This window comes from Psammomys obesus, unplaced genomic scaffold (assembly GCF_907164565.1).
Source record: "Psammomys obesus unplaced genomic scaffold, mPsaObe1.curated_primary_1811, whole genome shotgun sequence".
Lineage (NCBI taxonomy): Eukaryota > Metazoa > Chordata > Mammalia > Rodentia > Muridae > Psammomys > Psammomys obesus.
The window spans coordinates 36,316,709-36,331,163 of NW_026596046.1; the positions used below are offsets into that span (position 1 = coordinate 36,316,709).

Consider the following 14,455-nt stretch of genomic DNA (forward strand, 5'->3'; position numbering starts at 1 on the left):
GCGGCGGGCCCGGCGCGGGCGCGGCCGAGCTGCTCAAGGCCTGGCAGCCGGCGGAGCCCGGGCCCGGGCCCTTCTCGGGGGTCCTGTCCTCCTTCCACCGGAAGCCCGGGCCCGCCCTGAAGACGAACCTCTTCTAGCCGCCGGCGTCCGGAGGCGAGCGGCCTGCCCGGGAGGACCCCACCGGACGGCAGGCTCTCCCCGTCCCGGCCGGCTGCCCGGAAGCTCCCCGCCGACCCCACTGCCCAGTGTCTGACCCCCAGGTGCGGCGTCCCCTCGTCCTCCCCTCCCGGGCCGCCGGAAGCCCTTTTTGCTGGGCTTTCTTAAGAATAGGGATCAGATTACACCTGTCTCTAATTCGGGGACCAATCATAGAGGGGTCCCCGGAAAGCGACCGGACAGCTCCTGCGGCTTTTCAGCTAGCCGGGCCACTCCTTCCAGTCGGCAACCTGAGGAGGCCCACTGCCAATTCACTCCCGAACTACTCACCTCCCGTCCCCAGCCAGCTGGCGCAGAGGGTAGACACTAGAGGGGAAGGGCTGTCGGAGGACGGAACAAAGCGGTTTTCCTCTTCCCTTATTTTTTTTTTTCTTTGAAAAACTTGTAATTTATTAAGGTGATTTTGCTCAATCCAAATAAAACTTAATTTATTGAAGACATCAAGCCGGCAACCTTTCCGAGTGCCCACGATGGGATGGGATACGTTGTGTTCAAAAGCCCTGTCCCCCCAAGCGAGGCGGAGGCCACCTCCCTCTCCCTCGCTGCCAGGCCTTCCCTGGGAAGGGTGCTGGGGACCCGAGGAACAGCCGGAACCAGGCAAACTGGCATTTGACGGCCGAGGTCCTGCCCCACCCCAATAAAATTAGTGTGCCCTCCCTCCCCAAAACCCACACAGAAAACTTAAATAAACCCAGCCCGGTCCTGGGCTCTTCCTTCATTTCCGGACGGACGGATGTCCCCAGAGTAGGAGTTGCAAGGAGAAACTTCCCCTGTGGTTCAGGCCCGAGGGAGGGAAGTGGAAACGTCGGTGGAAGCGGGGACCCAGATGTGTCCAACTATGTACCCACAGACAACCCCGCGGCTGGGAGGTCTCCGCACGACAGTAACCGCCGAGCGTGATTGCCACAGGCTACCCAACTCCCTACCCTGGGCCTAAAGTTAGGCGGGGAGAGCGCGATGTCCTAGTTAGAACGTCCCAAACAACTGGGCAGTAGGGACTGCTGACCCCAATAAATAGCCAGGGGCGCGCTGCCACACCCCTCCGAACTTTGCACCCCCTGGTTGCACGAGTCCTTCCTGCTCTGCCGCTCTGCCGCTCTGCCGCCGCGTCCCGATCACTTGCCGAGCTGCAGGGTGTCCAGAAGAAGGCGCTTGTGAGCAGGATCCTGCACCCCGGCCTCCTCCAGGTCTTCCTCGGTGATGTCACTGCGGAGTGAAGAGAGGCTGGGAGCCGGGCTGGGAGGTCCTACCGCCCGATCCCACCTCGAGGCCGGACACCGCCCTGCCCACCTCCAGCCCGCCCCCACCTGAGGAACTCCAGGTCGTCCCAGCCATTGTGCAGCAGGCCCTCCTCATAGCGCTCCAAGCCGATGGCCCGCAGCCAGGCGCCCATGCCCGCCTCGCCCAGCCCGCTGGCCCGCCCGCCCTGCGGGCACGGAGCCTGAGGGAACAGGGCGTGTTAGGGGGAGGACTAAGGGTGCCTCCTCACAGAAACACATGCAAACAGCCACATTCTACCCATGCCCTAAGGGAAAGGGGGCAAGGAATGGAGCTGGTTCATGTGTCCCCGAAAGGCCCATTATCCAGCTACAAGCAAAGGGGCCCTGGGCACCGGGGAGTTCCGAGAGGAAGAACGAAGGAACACGTTTCGGGTTCGAAGAGCCAGCAAGCTATGGTCTAACACACCTCCTCCGCCAAGTCTTCTTGGATGCTCTCTCGGATGCGGGGTGGAGGGAAGCTGAGGGGCCTGCCATAATCCGATGGTGCCCGGGGAGGCTGCATTTCCACGGGGTTGGGGAGGAGGGCTGGGCGTCCAGGCCCAGGCGCATAATCCACCTCACTGAGTGTTCTGGCCATCTGTAGTACTGAGCAAGACCGGTCATCCCCACTTGCGACCTCCCCCAAAAAAGTACTGGCAGGTGAGGTGCCTGGGGGTAGTGGTGGCCTTGGGTGGGCCTTGGAAGGGGGTGGACCACGGGCCTCAGCCCCGCTTCGGCCCCTGACTACTGGCACTGACAAAGGATCCAGGCTAGGGGGCAGAAAGATGGCCGAGACTGGCAGTGGTGGAGGTGGGAAATCTGGCGGGGGCAACGTGCCCCCGGAGTCCTCGTCTGATGAGCTTCCCTCTCCTGCACGCGGGGTCCGGTGGCGCCCGAGCTGCGGGGCAGGCACTGTAATGGCCACTTTGTTCTTGGTGGCAGGTGGGACAGGGGCCCTGGCAAGTGACGGTGGCTCCAGGGGCAGCAGCTGATGCGGGACGCCCTCAAGGACGTAGTAGGCAGGGTTGTTGAAGCTGTTCTTGGGCGGAGGGGGTGCCACTCCCTCCTGCTCGGCTGTCCCGTCCGGCTTCAGCCTGGGAGGGGAGCGGGAGAGCTGTCAGGACCCAGTGGGTGCAGGGGAGGGAGATGGGGAGCAGGGGATCTCTAAACCTGCGGGGAGTGCTGTGGGTAAAAACCCTACCTTCTTTTCCTCATTTGCCCATTCGCAGATCTTTTATGATTTTATAACAGAAACCTGAGCTCAGGTGGGTGAAATGGTGAGACAAGCGTCTGCTACAGGTAACTAGAGACCAGAAATGCCTCCAGAAGTAGGAGAGGATCCTTCTGCAGAATCCTACTCAGGTTCAGGCTAGGGCCTTGAGATTTAGCCCAGGCTAACCTCAAACTTTCAATGCTCCAGCCTTAGTCTTCCTCAGTGCGAGGAGAGTGGTGGCCCCAGGCCTAGGATGTTGCTACGTGAGAGGAAGTTTCCTGGCCCATTAGGTTTGAGAAACTTATTTAAACAAACTTTGTAAATTTTTTTTGTCCATATTCTTGGAAGCTTTGCACATACTTATGTACATAATACATAGTAATGGACGTCTGAAAAGAAGAATCCAGCAAGAAACAGTTGTCAAACTTTGGGTCATGAACCCATTTCCAGAAGGGCCTTTTGTTAGGTAGTCTCCTAGGATGGACCCTGGGAAATCGCCTTCTCCAAACCTCAAACTGTGTCTGCCTGTGTTTGTTTTGGTTGTTGCCTTCATTTGTAGCTGAGAATGACCATGAACACCTCCTCCTTTTGCCCCACCTCCCAAATAGTGGCATTACAGGCCTGGGCACCGTGCCCTAGCTCCAGAACCAATCTCCACATCCATCTTTCAAAAGGACAGAATTGAGAGAAAACATTAATTGGGTTCCTTCTGAATCAGCCATGCCTAAGGCTGAATCAGCCATGCCTAAGGGAGACCTGGCTGGCCACTGTCACCCTGAGATGTCAGAGCACTCAAGCAGCCCAGGTGGCCACGAAGGGTAATGGACAAAGTCGGGGGATAGCAAGTTTCTCCTCTCACCTGGGGTTAGCGGGCTCCTCCCTAGGGGCTGCTCGGGGCGGGGCTGGGGGCCTGCCAGTCGGTGGTGGCTTTTCAGGCTCTTCAAACAACTTGGACAGCGGACAGGGGGCCTCTGTGGAAGCTGGCTTTCGGCTCCCCGATCTGCCAGGAGTACAGAACAGAGGAAAGATGATGGGGACCAGAACAGGGGCCCCCAAATGGGCTTCCTGCCATAACGCAGCACAAACCTAGCTCACCTGTGTTCCTGGCTGCCTCGGGACACTGACGGGGCCTTGCTCTTGGCGCCTGTCTCATCTTTATCAATGCTGATCCATTCTGGGTAAACACCGAGAAGGGGACTTTGAGAGGACTTGGGGTCCCAGATCCCAGGAGTATTCATGAGCACTGGGAATAGCTAGTCCCTTCCCGGCGACCCCTTAGGGTTGACCCAGTCAGGGCTGCAGAACCTTCTAGTACCACAGGATTCCAACATGCTGCCACCCTGGGTGTGCTCCTCCCCCACCTGGCCCCCACCACCACACCACACGCCTCACACCAGTGGGGCCCCCACCATAGAGCCGCTCACGGGTGCCCAGGCGCTCCGTGGGCACCCGCACCTTCATGGAGCCACGGATGTTGCCCGTCTCCTCTCCACGGTGAGACAGGAAGGTCAGGAACTGCTGGGCCGTGCTGCCAATCATGGATTTGAGAGCGACCACGCACTCCCCTAAGGAGTGGATGCCACAGACAAGCAAACTGTCAGACTTCTCTAGGCTACACCCTGGTTTCCTATACCCCCCGCCCCGGGCACCTCTTGCCGCTCACCATAGGATTCATAGCCGTCCATGGACTTGACTGTGAGCAGGAGATGCTGATCCTGCAGATATTCGATGTCAGCCAGAATTGGCTTGAGCTGAGGGACAGAAGGGCCCAGTGAGGAGCACTGCCCTGGACACCCCATCATGCCCTTCCCACAGCAATCCTGGCCCCGCCCACCCTCTGGCCTACCGCCTGTCCGTGCTCACTCCTAAAGACACAGCCATGCATGGTCTTTCATAGCATTTGCCATCACTATAACTAATTAATTGTCTGTGCTCTCGGCGGGCAACACTAGACGTTTACCAAAGGTTCAGGAAGCATTCATTAAACAAATGAATAAACAGACTACAACTTGGCTCCACAGCTCCCAAAGGGGCAACTGTCTCTGTCCTTACTTGTATGCAAAAAGCATACGCACAAACCCCCTCCAGCCTCACCCTCTTTCCCAAGGAGCCCTGCAGTGTGCTCTCGCCTCTCGCTTTCTGTAACCCTTCCCCTGCAAGTGTGGGCCCGTCCTCCAGCTCACCGTGGGCAGCTGACGAGAGGACCACTGCACTTTGAGGAAATTGATGTTGTCACTGCTCTGAGCGTCATTCTCGAAGCTCTTCTTGTACTCTGCGGTGAAGACGGGAGGGCCCAACTGAGACGCTGACCCTCTGGGCAGCCTGCGACATCCCACTCTCTCTTGGCCCACGGCCAGCAATGGCCCCCTCTGACCTTCCAAGCAGGTAGAATAGAACTCAATGAAGAACTTGGTACGGCTGGCTGTCTTCACAATGGCCTCGATGCTCTCAAACTCAATGTAGGCCTGGTCTGAGGTCTTAGAGAGCCCTGAGGGAGCAAGGGAAGAGTTGTAGGCAAAAGCATCAGGAGGCCAACACATGCGACAGAAAAAATGAGGGGTCCTAGCAGATCTGAAGATAAGGCAGTAAGGAATCCCCCAATCCTAAACCAACAGCAAGCCCTACAAACCCAAACCTAGGGTAGAAAGACATGCCAAGCATGAAAGGTCCGTGTCAGAGTGCCCCTAGGCTTGTCTGACACCATGCCACATCTGCGGGCACGCTCGGGGCACATGTGTGACAGATTCAGACACACTGTCGGCCATCCCTCCAAAGATGACTGAGGTTCAGACAGCCTCACATACCATAGGCTCCGAAACACCACTGTGTTCCCATGGACACACCCAAACACAGTCTGTCCCTCCCACAGTCTCCACATCAAAACAGGCACCTTTCTTGGAGATGAACTGGGAAGTAACTCCAACCTCAAATGTCCCAAACACAGGCGAATGGTCGCTGCTAACAATGTCATCAGTGCACCCTGTTTAGGGGTATAGGAACGGGGGCTCAAGAGAACTGTCCCCGCCCCAGAGGAGGGCTGAGGCAGAACAGTGGCCACCCAGTGTCTCCCATCATCCTGTCTGTCACAAGGCACTGACCATAGGAATTGCAGATGATGTGGGTTTCAGGGTACGATTTCCACAGAATCCGGTCACACCATGAAGGCACATTGGTCCGGACCTGTGGCAGGGATGTGGTCAGCCCTGTCAGCTGGGAATCTTGACACGGGCCCACCCAGAACTGACAAAACCCCACTCTCCTTCTGTCACTGGATTCCCAAAACACCCCACCCCACCCCCGAAAGCCTCAAGGAGCATATATGCTTGAGTAGTAGCTGCAGAGACCCAGATCCTTGGCGGCCAATCTCCTAACCTCCTGAAAGCTGAGGAAGGGTTCCCCAGTCTACATTTTCACTCACCCCAGTTGGCTTCTGCTTGTGCCAAGCATACGTGTCCCGGGAACCCCGCTCATATCGGTAGGTGGGTGGGAAGGATATCTCCTCCTCACCTAAAGAGAGCAGAGGACACGTGAAGTCCCTTGTGCCCGCGAGCGTGCACGCGCGCGCGCGCGCACACACACACAGACACACACACACACACACACACACACGAAGATGTGGCTTCAGAGCCCAGGGCCATCGGGGAAGCCTGCCAGGTCCCCACTTACTGAATCGAAGGAAGACCTTATGCTTCTCCCGCTCCAGGTTGAGCTGGTCCACCCTGAGCAGGGGCTCAAACTCTCTCCTACTAATGTAGCTCAGGATCTCCTGGGAGGCAGATACAAACACCAGAGGCTTGCCTCTCGAAGAGCCATGCAAGCCTCCCTCCCAGTGCCCTCCTTCACAGCCACCCATCAGCCCCTACTGGCACCTGGATATCCATGTCTAAGCGGTAGTTAAGGTCCCCAAACCAGAAGAGATGAGTGAACCGCAAAGAGATGTCGAAGGCACTGAGCTGCCGATCACCCAATGAGAGCAGGCGCAGAATGTCCAGGTAATTCTGATTCCGCCTGCAGTGGAGGGCCAGGGCAGATCTCCAGAGTCAGGAAGGAGGGACAACACGAAGGTAAGAAGTCTTTGGGGGCAGGGATGGGGGTCCCCACAAATGGAGAAAGCAGGTAGGGACAAGCCATGGTCAGGCATAGAGAAGAGGGATTCTGAGACAATGGGGGTCTCTGGAGAAGTCAATGCCTGGGCTACAGGGAAAGGAATGCGTCTCAGGAGAATGGAGGATGAGTAAGGAGACAGGAGAAAGGCGCCTCTCACCTCGTGGTCTTCTCATTCCCTGAGGTGAGATGGCAATTCACAAAGCCAAAGGAGGTGCCATTGAACATGAAGGACACACCCACAGCTCCCTTGTTCCCTGCCAGGGCGAGAAAAAGAGGAAGCCTGAAGAGTGGTCACCTAAAGATGGATCCCAACTGTCCTCCTTCCCTCAAAGCAGCGCAGAGGCCGTCCTTCCCTGAGAACGTACGCACGCTCACGCACTAGAGCACACACACACACCACACACCCTCTTTCCTAGCGGTCTTCCTTGGGGCTATCTGCGAGAAAACTGAAACCATGGAAGTGGGGGACCCTGGAGAGGTGTGAGCAGAAGCACGCCACCTTCAGGAGCCCACCTGCCCTGCTCACCCAGTGTGTTGGCGATGCCAGTCTTCACACTGGATGTACTGACGTGGCTGATGCGGTTCTCATGTTCCGGCTTGACCAGCACGGCCACCTTGATGTTCCACAGTGACTGCATGGCAATCTGTGGAGAGGGCGTGGGGTCATCCCTGCCCCAGGCGGAGGCCCCTGCCCGCATTCCCCATGCCTGCCATCCACTGTCTTGTCAGTCATGGCTAGGGAGGCTTGCTATCCCTTTCTAGAGTAAGCAAGAGCATCCTCTCCCATGGTGCAAATACCTCATGAAATTCAAGTTCAGTCTCCCAAAGGAAACACCGGGGCTTAGAGGGAAAGCCACGGGAGCCATACTTCCCAGGGCCAGCCACGAAGTCAAGCAGAAAACACAAGGTCTATGAGAACAAGGAAGCAGGCGAGACAGCTCCCTCACCGGGCGGTAGTCCAAGTCTGTCAGCTCCTTGAGGCCCCCACGCAGCAGATCCAACCACTCTCTGTCACCCACTGAGTTCTCCTGAGTCCCACAGACATAGATATCGTGGGGTATCGTCACTGTGGCCTCATCCAGGGCCTTCCCCAGTCCCTTCGATGTGAACCAAGACGTGACGTTTTTTGGCGGTGGTACACTTCCTGAAGGTAGAGGGGAGGCGGCAGGGATTAGCAGGGCGGCCAGGTCCTGTCCCGGGGCCAGCCTCCTCTCCCAGCGTGACTCCAGCCCGGGCCTGACCCATGTTCCAGGTGCCTATGAAGACAGAGATCATGTCCGGCTCATCCTGCTTGGAGTGCTTGTTCTTCATGAGCTGGAGGAGTTGGCAGAAGGCTTCTCGCTTCTAGCGGCGGGGAGGGGGGTTGGGGGAAACAGAGCACATGGCAGCCAGTCAGGGACGGCAGGCACCCACAACCCCCTCTGCAGGGACACCCTGCCTTGTGCAGGCATCATGAAGGAGGGGCAGGGGCATGCTGAGGCTCCCACTGCACACACGCTATGAAAGCACCAGCAAGTGCTTACAGACTCTCTCCTCCCAGGAGCCATCCTGCCACCAACCACAGCCCCGCACCTCACATCCCAACAGGACGTATCCTGTAATGACCCCAGCAGCCCCCAGTGCCCAGCACAAGCTACCGCTCACCCGGGCACTGACAAAGATGAAGTCCTTGCGCTGGGTCCGATCTTTCTCCTTTTCAAACACGACACCCAGCTTGTTCTGCACACGCTGAGATTTAATGAGCTGGCGGACTAGAGGAATGAAAGGAATCAGCCAACCTGGGCTAACCGACCGAGGCCTTGCTCTGCCCACTTCTCCCCACTCTGGCCCTGGCTCACTTCGGTCGTGCGTGAAGGTGGTCCAGTCCTCCTGGGAGTCCCGCTGTCTCCTCAGCAGCACCAGCCTCCCACCTTCCACATCCACGCTCAGCGTGAACTTCTGGGACTTCCCAATCTTGGTCAGATCACCCAGTGTCACATCCAGCTTCACCTGTGAGACAGGAGTGGGAAGGCCGCTGTCCAGACCATAGACAGGGGTACCCGCTCTGCCTCCAGCCACCTTCTGCCCGAGGCCCCACCTGCCATGTACCTCAAAAGCCTGTACTGGGATGGTCTTGGCCTTTCTCGTGGAGGGCTGCAGTGGAGCCGGAGGTGCTGTGGAGCTCATGTCCTGCAGTGCCTTCAGGGCCTAGAGGGAGTGGGAAAAAGGTGAGGTAGAGAGACGCCGAGGGATGTGACAGGAAGGGGCACCGCTGAGCTGGGGTAAGTGACTGTAGGGGCAGGTAAGGGCAGGACAGTCCACCTTCTTCTGGATCCCTGACAGGAAGTCCTTCAGCACAGACAGCTTCAGCACGAGGCTCTCCAGCTCTTGCTCTCCAGTCTGTGGTAAGCTCTGCCGGGGAAAAGTAAGAGTGGTACACAAGCTTCCTAAGCAGAAGCCCCCTCCCGCCCCCACAGCTCTAAGATATGTCCCACTCCCACAGGCCTCCCTACAATCCCACCTGCTGCTGCAAAAGCCGGGTCACCATGGGTGAGCTCTGCTGGTCAAACACCTTTGACAGGATCTCCAGGCCTGACAGGACCTTGTCCACCTCGCTAGGGAAGACAGTGGGGTGAGAATCCCTACCCTGACCTCCAGTCAGAGAACACGGCCCTTCCACCTTCAGCTACAGCACCGGGGACAAGGGAGGAAGTCAGGACACAGTGGACATGGACGGTTCACTGTTCTGAGACCAGAATGTGGCACCGGGCTCAGCCCTCCCACGTACCTGTGTAGCCTCCGGCATGAGGTGACAAGAGTCCGGGTGAGGTGGGGCAAGTTGCTAGCTCCATCTCGTACAGCCTCCAGGTCCAGCCCGTAGCTGCCCTTCAGATACTCATGTGACACAGTGCTGAGCCCATTGGGAGTGCTTCCGGAGAGACGGAGAATCAGGGGAGGCCCTGCTGGCTGTCTGCACCCTACTCTACCCAGTTCCTCAGATACTGGCAAGCAGAGTGGAACATGCCAGAGGAGCTGCCTCTGGGGCTGAGATGGGATGGGGTCCCTAGGAGGGGGCTCAGACGGTCAGTCAGATGGGGAAAGTCCCCATCTGAGAGAGAAGGGACCTCCTGGGAGGGTCTTACCTCTCAGCTGCTGGCGTTGTGGGAGTCTCAGGGGGTGTCAGGGGGCTGTTGGGCCCCACGGGGGCAGAAATGCTGGTAGAGCCAGAGCGCGGGGGTAGTGGGGGCTTCTCATCCTCCACATCTGTAGACAGTGAACCGAGAGACAGCAGTTTGGACTCAGTGGTATGTGACAGGGATATGCCACGGCCATCAAAGACTTCCATAAAAAAGAGGGTTTAGTGTGGGGCACCAAGGTTAGGAGAGAGTGGAACTTCAGGGGAGGGAGGCCTGAGAAGAGGGGAGGGGAAGAAGGAGGGAAAGTCAAGGGACTGGCAAGGAAGGGATTTTCTTTTCTCCTTTGTGTATGTATCTATGTATGCGTGCATGTATGCGTGTACGTATGTATCTGTTACGCAGGCATGTGAAAACGTCAGCATGGGTTCCTGTGTGTGCATGTGCGTGTGTATGTGTGTTGGCTCAAGACTGATGCTGAGTGGCCTCTTTACCTTGTTTATATACTGAGGGATTCCCTGCCCGAGGCCACCACACCTACCCAGCTTTTAGGTGGCTCTGAACTCCACTCTGGTCCTGGCACTTAATGTGGCAGGTGCTCTACCCACCGAGCTATCTCCCGGGCAGTAGGATGAGCAATACCTGAGGCATCCCGATCATCTGGTGGGTCTGGCTCTCTCTCCCCCTCTACCGGCAGCAGCAGGGCACACACAAGACCCTGGTTGGGCTGGGCATACAGGCCTATAAGCTCACCCAGGGTCTGGAAGCGGCGCACGGGAACGCCCTGTGAGGTCTGGACCAACAGGGATGGGAGAGTCAGCCAGCAAGCAGCTCTCCAAGCCTGAGGCTAAACCAAAATTAGAGGTCACGGGTCTGAGTTCCTACCTGCACAGCCAGGAAGTCCTCTCCGTCTGGCAGAATTCGGTATGTGTGCACGTGCTTTTGGTATCTAGTGGCAAAGAAGGGACCAGAACCCATCACCCCTCAGCTGGAGTCTGAAGACCAACACTTTCTTCTTCCTACTTACCCCTGCCCCCAACTCAGCCACAGACCCCTCATCTTGGGTCTCTGGAACCACTTGTCCAGGCTGCACAGGGTTAATGGTGGGGCCAGTCAACTTCTACCCTCTCAGTACTGCCAACAAGAGCAGGACTAACCATGCCCCCTCTCCACTCCCAGACCATACAGACTCCAAACCCACCCACCGCAGGGCCTGGGAAGCAACAGGCAGCTCTTTTGTGGCCTCTACAGCTGTCTAAACAGCCCCTCTGGGCTGAGGTACCAGTCTGGGCCCCCCGCCAGAGTAGAAGTCCTCAGAGGCCTGGGCAGATCCTATTTGCATGCATGGGCAATGTGCTAGCACACGCGTGAGGCTCTGTCTGTGTTTATGTTGGTGTCTGGCCCCTCTGGAGCTGGGTGTGGCGGGGGAGTTTTGCTGGGGATTGTGGGGGCATCAACCTAGGGCTTTGCTTTCTCTCTTCAAGCATCAGGACACCGGAAGGAGCCAAGGGGGATCCCTATGAGAGACTCAGCCTCCAGGAACCCCAAGCCAAGAGGGGTGCTGACAGATGGTGGTGGCAGCTGAGCAGGTGACAGCTGAGCCAGCCACTTACTAAGCAGGGGATGGAAGGTTCCCTTGGCCTCCACACCTCAGAGAGGCACTGTGGTCTCTGTCTATGCTGGGCAGAAGCGGGTACTAGCTCCAGAGAGGACCAAACACCACAAGGTCATTCTCTCCCTGCCTTAGTGGGGACACATTACTTTGTGGTGTCTGAATCTGTATTTATGACAGTAGCATTCCGGCAACCAAGCCCTGACTGCGTCATGCATCCCATAAAGCTCACTTTACATTCACACTGTAAAGCAGACATATCAATATTTCTGTTCTCCAGATGAGGAAACTAGGGCTCAAAAAGGAAAAAAAAAAAAAAGATTTGCTCAAGGTCACAGAACAAATAAAAGGTAGGGCTGGCTGGCATCCAAAACCAGGGGAGAGGCCCGTTTGTCTGTCAGGGCAGGCGTGTGTCCTGAGCATTATTTGTGTACATGTGATTTGTATACAGGTAAGCATGTATTGGGGAAATCTAAGAAACCACCCACTTCCTTCTGCCAGGCTCCTGAAAGCCGAAACCTGGGCCCGCCATAAACACACACACACACACATACACACATACACACACACACACACACACACACACACACACACACACACCAGGTCCCCACACCCCCAAATGCCTTCCCTGACAATGGAACCAGGATCTCTCCTCACTGGGACAATAGTTCCTTACCCAGACAAGGCACCAGCTGTCCCCCTCCCACTGACAGCTGATCCAGCACCTGCCCCTGTCCCCTCCCTAATTAAGGGATCTGTTTAGAGGTGGCTAGGAGGCAGAAGTCTTGGGATTTTCATGGACATAAGATCTGGCTTTAGTTTCTGCACAGAGTGGGCCTCAGACTTGTTGCTGAGGTTTACAGGGCCTTCACTCAGCCGGTCAACTGCCTGGGCCAGAGTTCTCAATGTCTACTACCAGCCTGTGAAACCCCACAATCCTTTGTTGTCTTAGGTACTGTCAAAGATGAGCAACATCTCTGGATTCTATCTACCAAATGCCCACAGCCCTATCCCAAAAATGACAACCAAAAAATGTTCCCTGTAGGCCAGGCCAGTGCATTCCCAAAGATGTCAGAAGAGGACAATCGATGGGAAAGAGGAAATGGGTCCTCTAAGAGTGTTCTCTCTAAGTCTAAACCCAGCAGCCCCTGGTGCTTCCCACAGAGACCCACTCAGTGTTGAACTGTGGGAGTACCGGTCATAAAGAAGACTGCAAACAGAAAGTACGGCACTACTATACACAGCTGCCAGGTCCAGCCACTGGCCCAGACCCACTCAAAACGGCCAAATCTAGCTTTATACTCAGTACTCATGCATGGCCAGATAACCAGGGCTCAATCCACAGCCAAGACAGACTCACTCACTGATTCATGAAAAGAAGGTTCTATCCCACCAGCTTCACCCGGTTGCCTCCCCAGGTCTTCCTCTCAATACACACTTTTCCACCCCACCCCACAACCATATATATAGCCACAGACTTCTAAAAAAAAATTACTGGGCATCCGAACACTGGTCCCTCTGCCCCCTACTGCCTACCACTCAGTGCTTTAAAAAGAACTGCACGCACGTGGAACATGCATCCTTTCCCCTGTTCGTCTGGGGCACTGGGAGAGGCTGAGGGGGCCTGCCACAGCCAGCCAGCATTCCTCCTCATCACACCACCCTGAGCTTCAGAACTCTGGCCTCAGGCCTCAGAAAGTGCTCTCAGACACAGCAGGAAGTGCTCCCCTGTATCCTTCCTCCACCCAGAGATAAAGTCAAGGTCTCCACTCGGGGTGAAGGCGGGGCTACAGCCCCACAGCTCCAGTCACCCCACCACCACCACCGAGGCACACCGGCGTGCGCCCGCCCTACTCACAGGACGCAGAGCGCGAAGGCCCCCGCCACGCTCTCGCTGTCTCGCACCAGGAAGCTGCCATCGCGGCCCGCCCGAGCCAGCAGCTCCTCCGCGGCGGCGCGGCTCAGATCGCGGTGATACCAGGCGGGGGCCGGGCTGCCCAGCGCGCCCCCGGGGCTCGGTGCCCCGCACACTGAGGCCATGGCCCGAACGGGGCTCAGCGCCGCCGATGCCTGCCGCCCCGCGCCATCGGCCCGGGAAAGCTCAGAGTCGAGGCTGAGGCCGTGCCCGGGTGCTGGCTGGGCCTGAGGATCCACCGGCCCGAGCCAGCCCGGTCCCGGGGCTCCACGCTCCGCCGCGCCGGCCGCCTCGATCTCCGCGCAGCCGCCGCCGCCCGCAGCGCCGGCCTCAACTTGAAGAGAAAGAAAAGTTTGTTCGGAGGCGGCGGGGGAGGGGCGGGAGCCGAGCTAGGAGCTGGCCGGTCCCCTCCCCCTCCGCTCGGCCCGGAGCCCGGGCCGCCCCTGCCCCCAGCCTCCCGCCAAGGACGACGCCCCCCCAGCCCTCCAGACCCGCACTTCCCAAGCGCCACAGTTACCTCGTCCCCCCGGCCCCGCTCGGGACGGCCTGGGAGACCCCGATCCCCCTGGGAACTCAGCCCTCCCAGCGACTCGCAAAGAGACGACCCCCAAGTCGGACCGTCCCGCACGTCCCTTCCTCTCGGCGCCCCCACGGCCTTGCGGGACCGAGGTTCGCAAAGAAAGGCTGCGCGATGAGCGGATATCCCCCAGCCAGTGCCCCATCGCCCAAGCGAACGAGTTCTCCCAGTTCGTGTGGGACCAGAGCCCCGCAGCCCCGAACCCCAAACTCCGATCCCTGACACGTCCCGCAAAACCCTTCCAAAGAGCCCGATGACCCCCCCGCCCCCGCCACACACACCAGCGCGACCGAGGTCCAGGACCCCCAAGTCCCCCCCGCACCGGTCCCCGCAGGCCCTCCAGCCTGGCGGACCCCCTCCCCCAGCTCCGCCAAGTTCCCTGGCACCACGCCCCGCGCCCTCGGGCCCCCAGGCCCCCTAGGCGAAAGTTCCCACCTCCGGGG

At 58.1% G+C, this 14,455-nt stretch overlaps 2 protein-coding genes across 3 annotated transcripts in view; one reads left to right on the forward strand and one right to left on the reverse strand.

The window, feature by feature from the left end:
* Positions 1–137, forward strand: part of Phox2a (paired like homeobox 2A) — a 3,686-nt gene extending 3,549 nt beyond the window's left edge. Inside the window, exon 4 of the mRNA XM_055623631.1 lies at positions 1–137. This exon is cut by the window's left edge and continues 41 nt beyond it. Within this exon, the coding sequence (XP_055479606.1) occupies positions 1–137 (137 nt within the window).
* A 490-nt stretch (positions 138–627) lies between these two features.
* The window catches only part of Inppl1 (inositol polyphosphate phosphatase like 1), a 14,643-nt gene continuing 815 nt past the window's right edge, over positions 628–14,455 (reverse strand). Inside the window, exons 2-29 of one of the 2 annotated variants that reach the window (XM_055623048.1) lie at positions 13,379–13,769; positions 10,794–10,857; positions 10,551–10,701; positions 9,918–10,038; positions 9,563–9,703; positions 9,296–9,389; positions 9,097–9,186; positions 8,884–8,982; positions 8,634–8,784; positions 8,440–8,546; positions 8,037–8,139; positions 7,743–7,939; positions 7,322–7,439; positions 6,953–7,049; positions 6,558–6,696; positions 6,355–6,454; positions 6,107–6,195; positions 5,787–5,868; positions 5,579–5,668; positions 5,063–5,176; positions 4,872–4,960; positions 4,352–4,439; positions 4,098–4,253; positions 3,784–3,862; positions 3,548–3,688; positions 1,903–2,569; positions 1,524–1,657; positions 628–1,422 (exon numbers count right to left, since the gene is read on the reverse strand). In XM_055623048.1, the coding sequence (XP_055479023.1) occupies positions 1,332–1,422; positions 1,524–1,657; positions 1,903–2,569; positions 3,548–3,688; positions 3,784–3,862; positions 4,098–4,253; positions 4,352–4,439; positions 4,872–4,960; positions 5,063–5,176; positions 5,579–5,668; positions 5,787–5,868; positions 6,107–6,195; positions 6,355–6,454; positions 6,558–6,696; positions 6,953–7,049; positions 7,322–7,439; positions 7,743–7,939; positions 8,037–8,139; positions 8,440–8,546; positions 8,634–8,784; positions 8,884–8,982; positions 9,097–9,186; positions 9,296–9,389; positions 9,563–9,703; positions 9,918–10,038; positions 10,551–10,701; positions 10,794–10,857; positions 13,379–13,560 (3,774 nt within the window). In that variant the 5' untranslated portion in view covers positions 13,561–13,769 and the 3' untranslated portion in view covers positions 628–1,331. Of the gene's footprint in view, positions 1,423–1,523; positions 1,658–1,902; positions 2,570–3,547; positions 3,689–3,783; positions 3,863–4,097; positions 4,254–4,351; positions 4,440–4,871; positions 4,961–5,062; positions 5,177–5,578; positions 5,669–5,786; positions 5,869–6,106; positions 6,196–6,354; positions 6,455–6,557; positions 6,697–6,952; positions 7,050–7,321; positions 7,440–7,742; positions 7,940–8,036; positions 8,140–8,439; positions 8,547–8,633; positions 8,785–8,883; positions 8,983–9,096; positions 9,187–9,295; positions 9,390–9,562; positions 9,704–9,917; positions 10,039–10,550; positions 10,702–10,793; positions 10,858–13,378; positions 13,770–14,455 lie in introns of those variants that run through there. The other variant, XM_055623049.1, reaches the window with a different exon arrangement.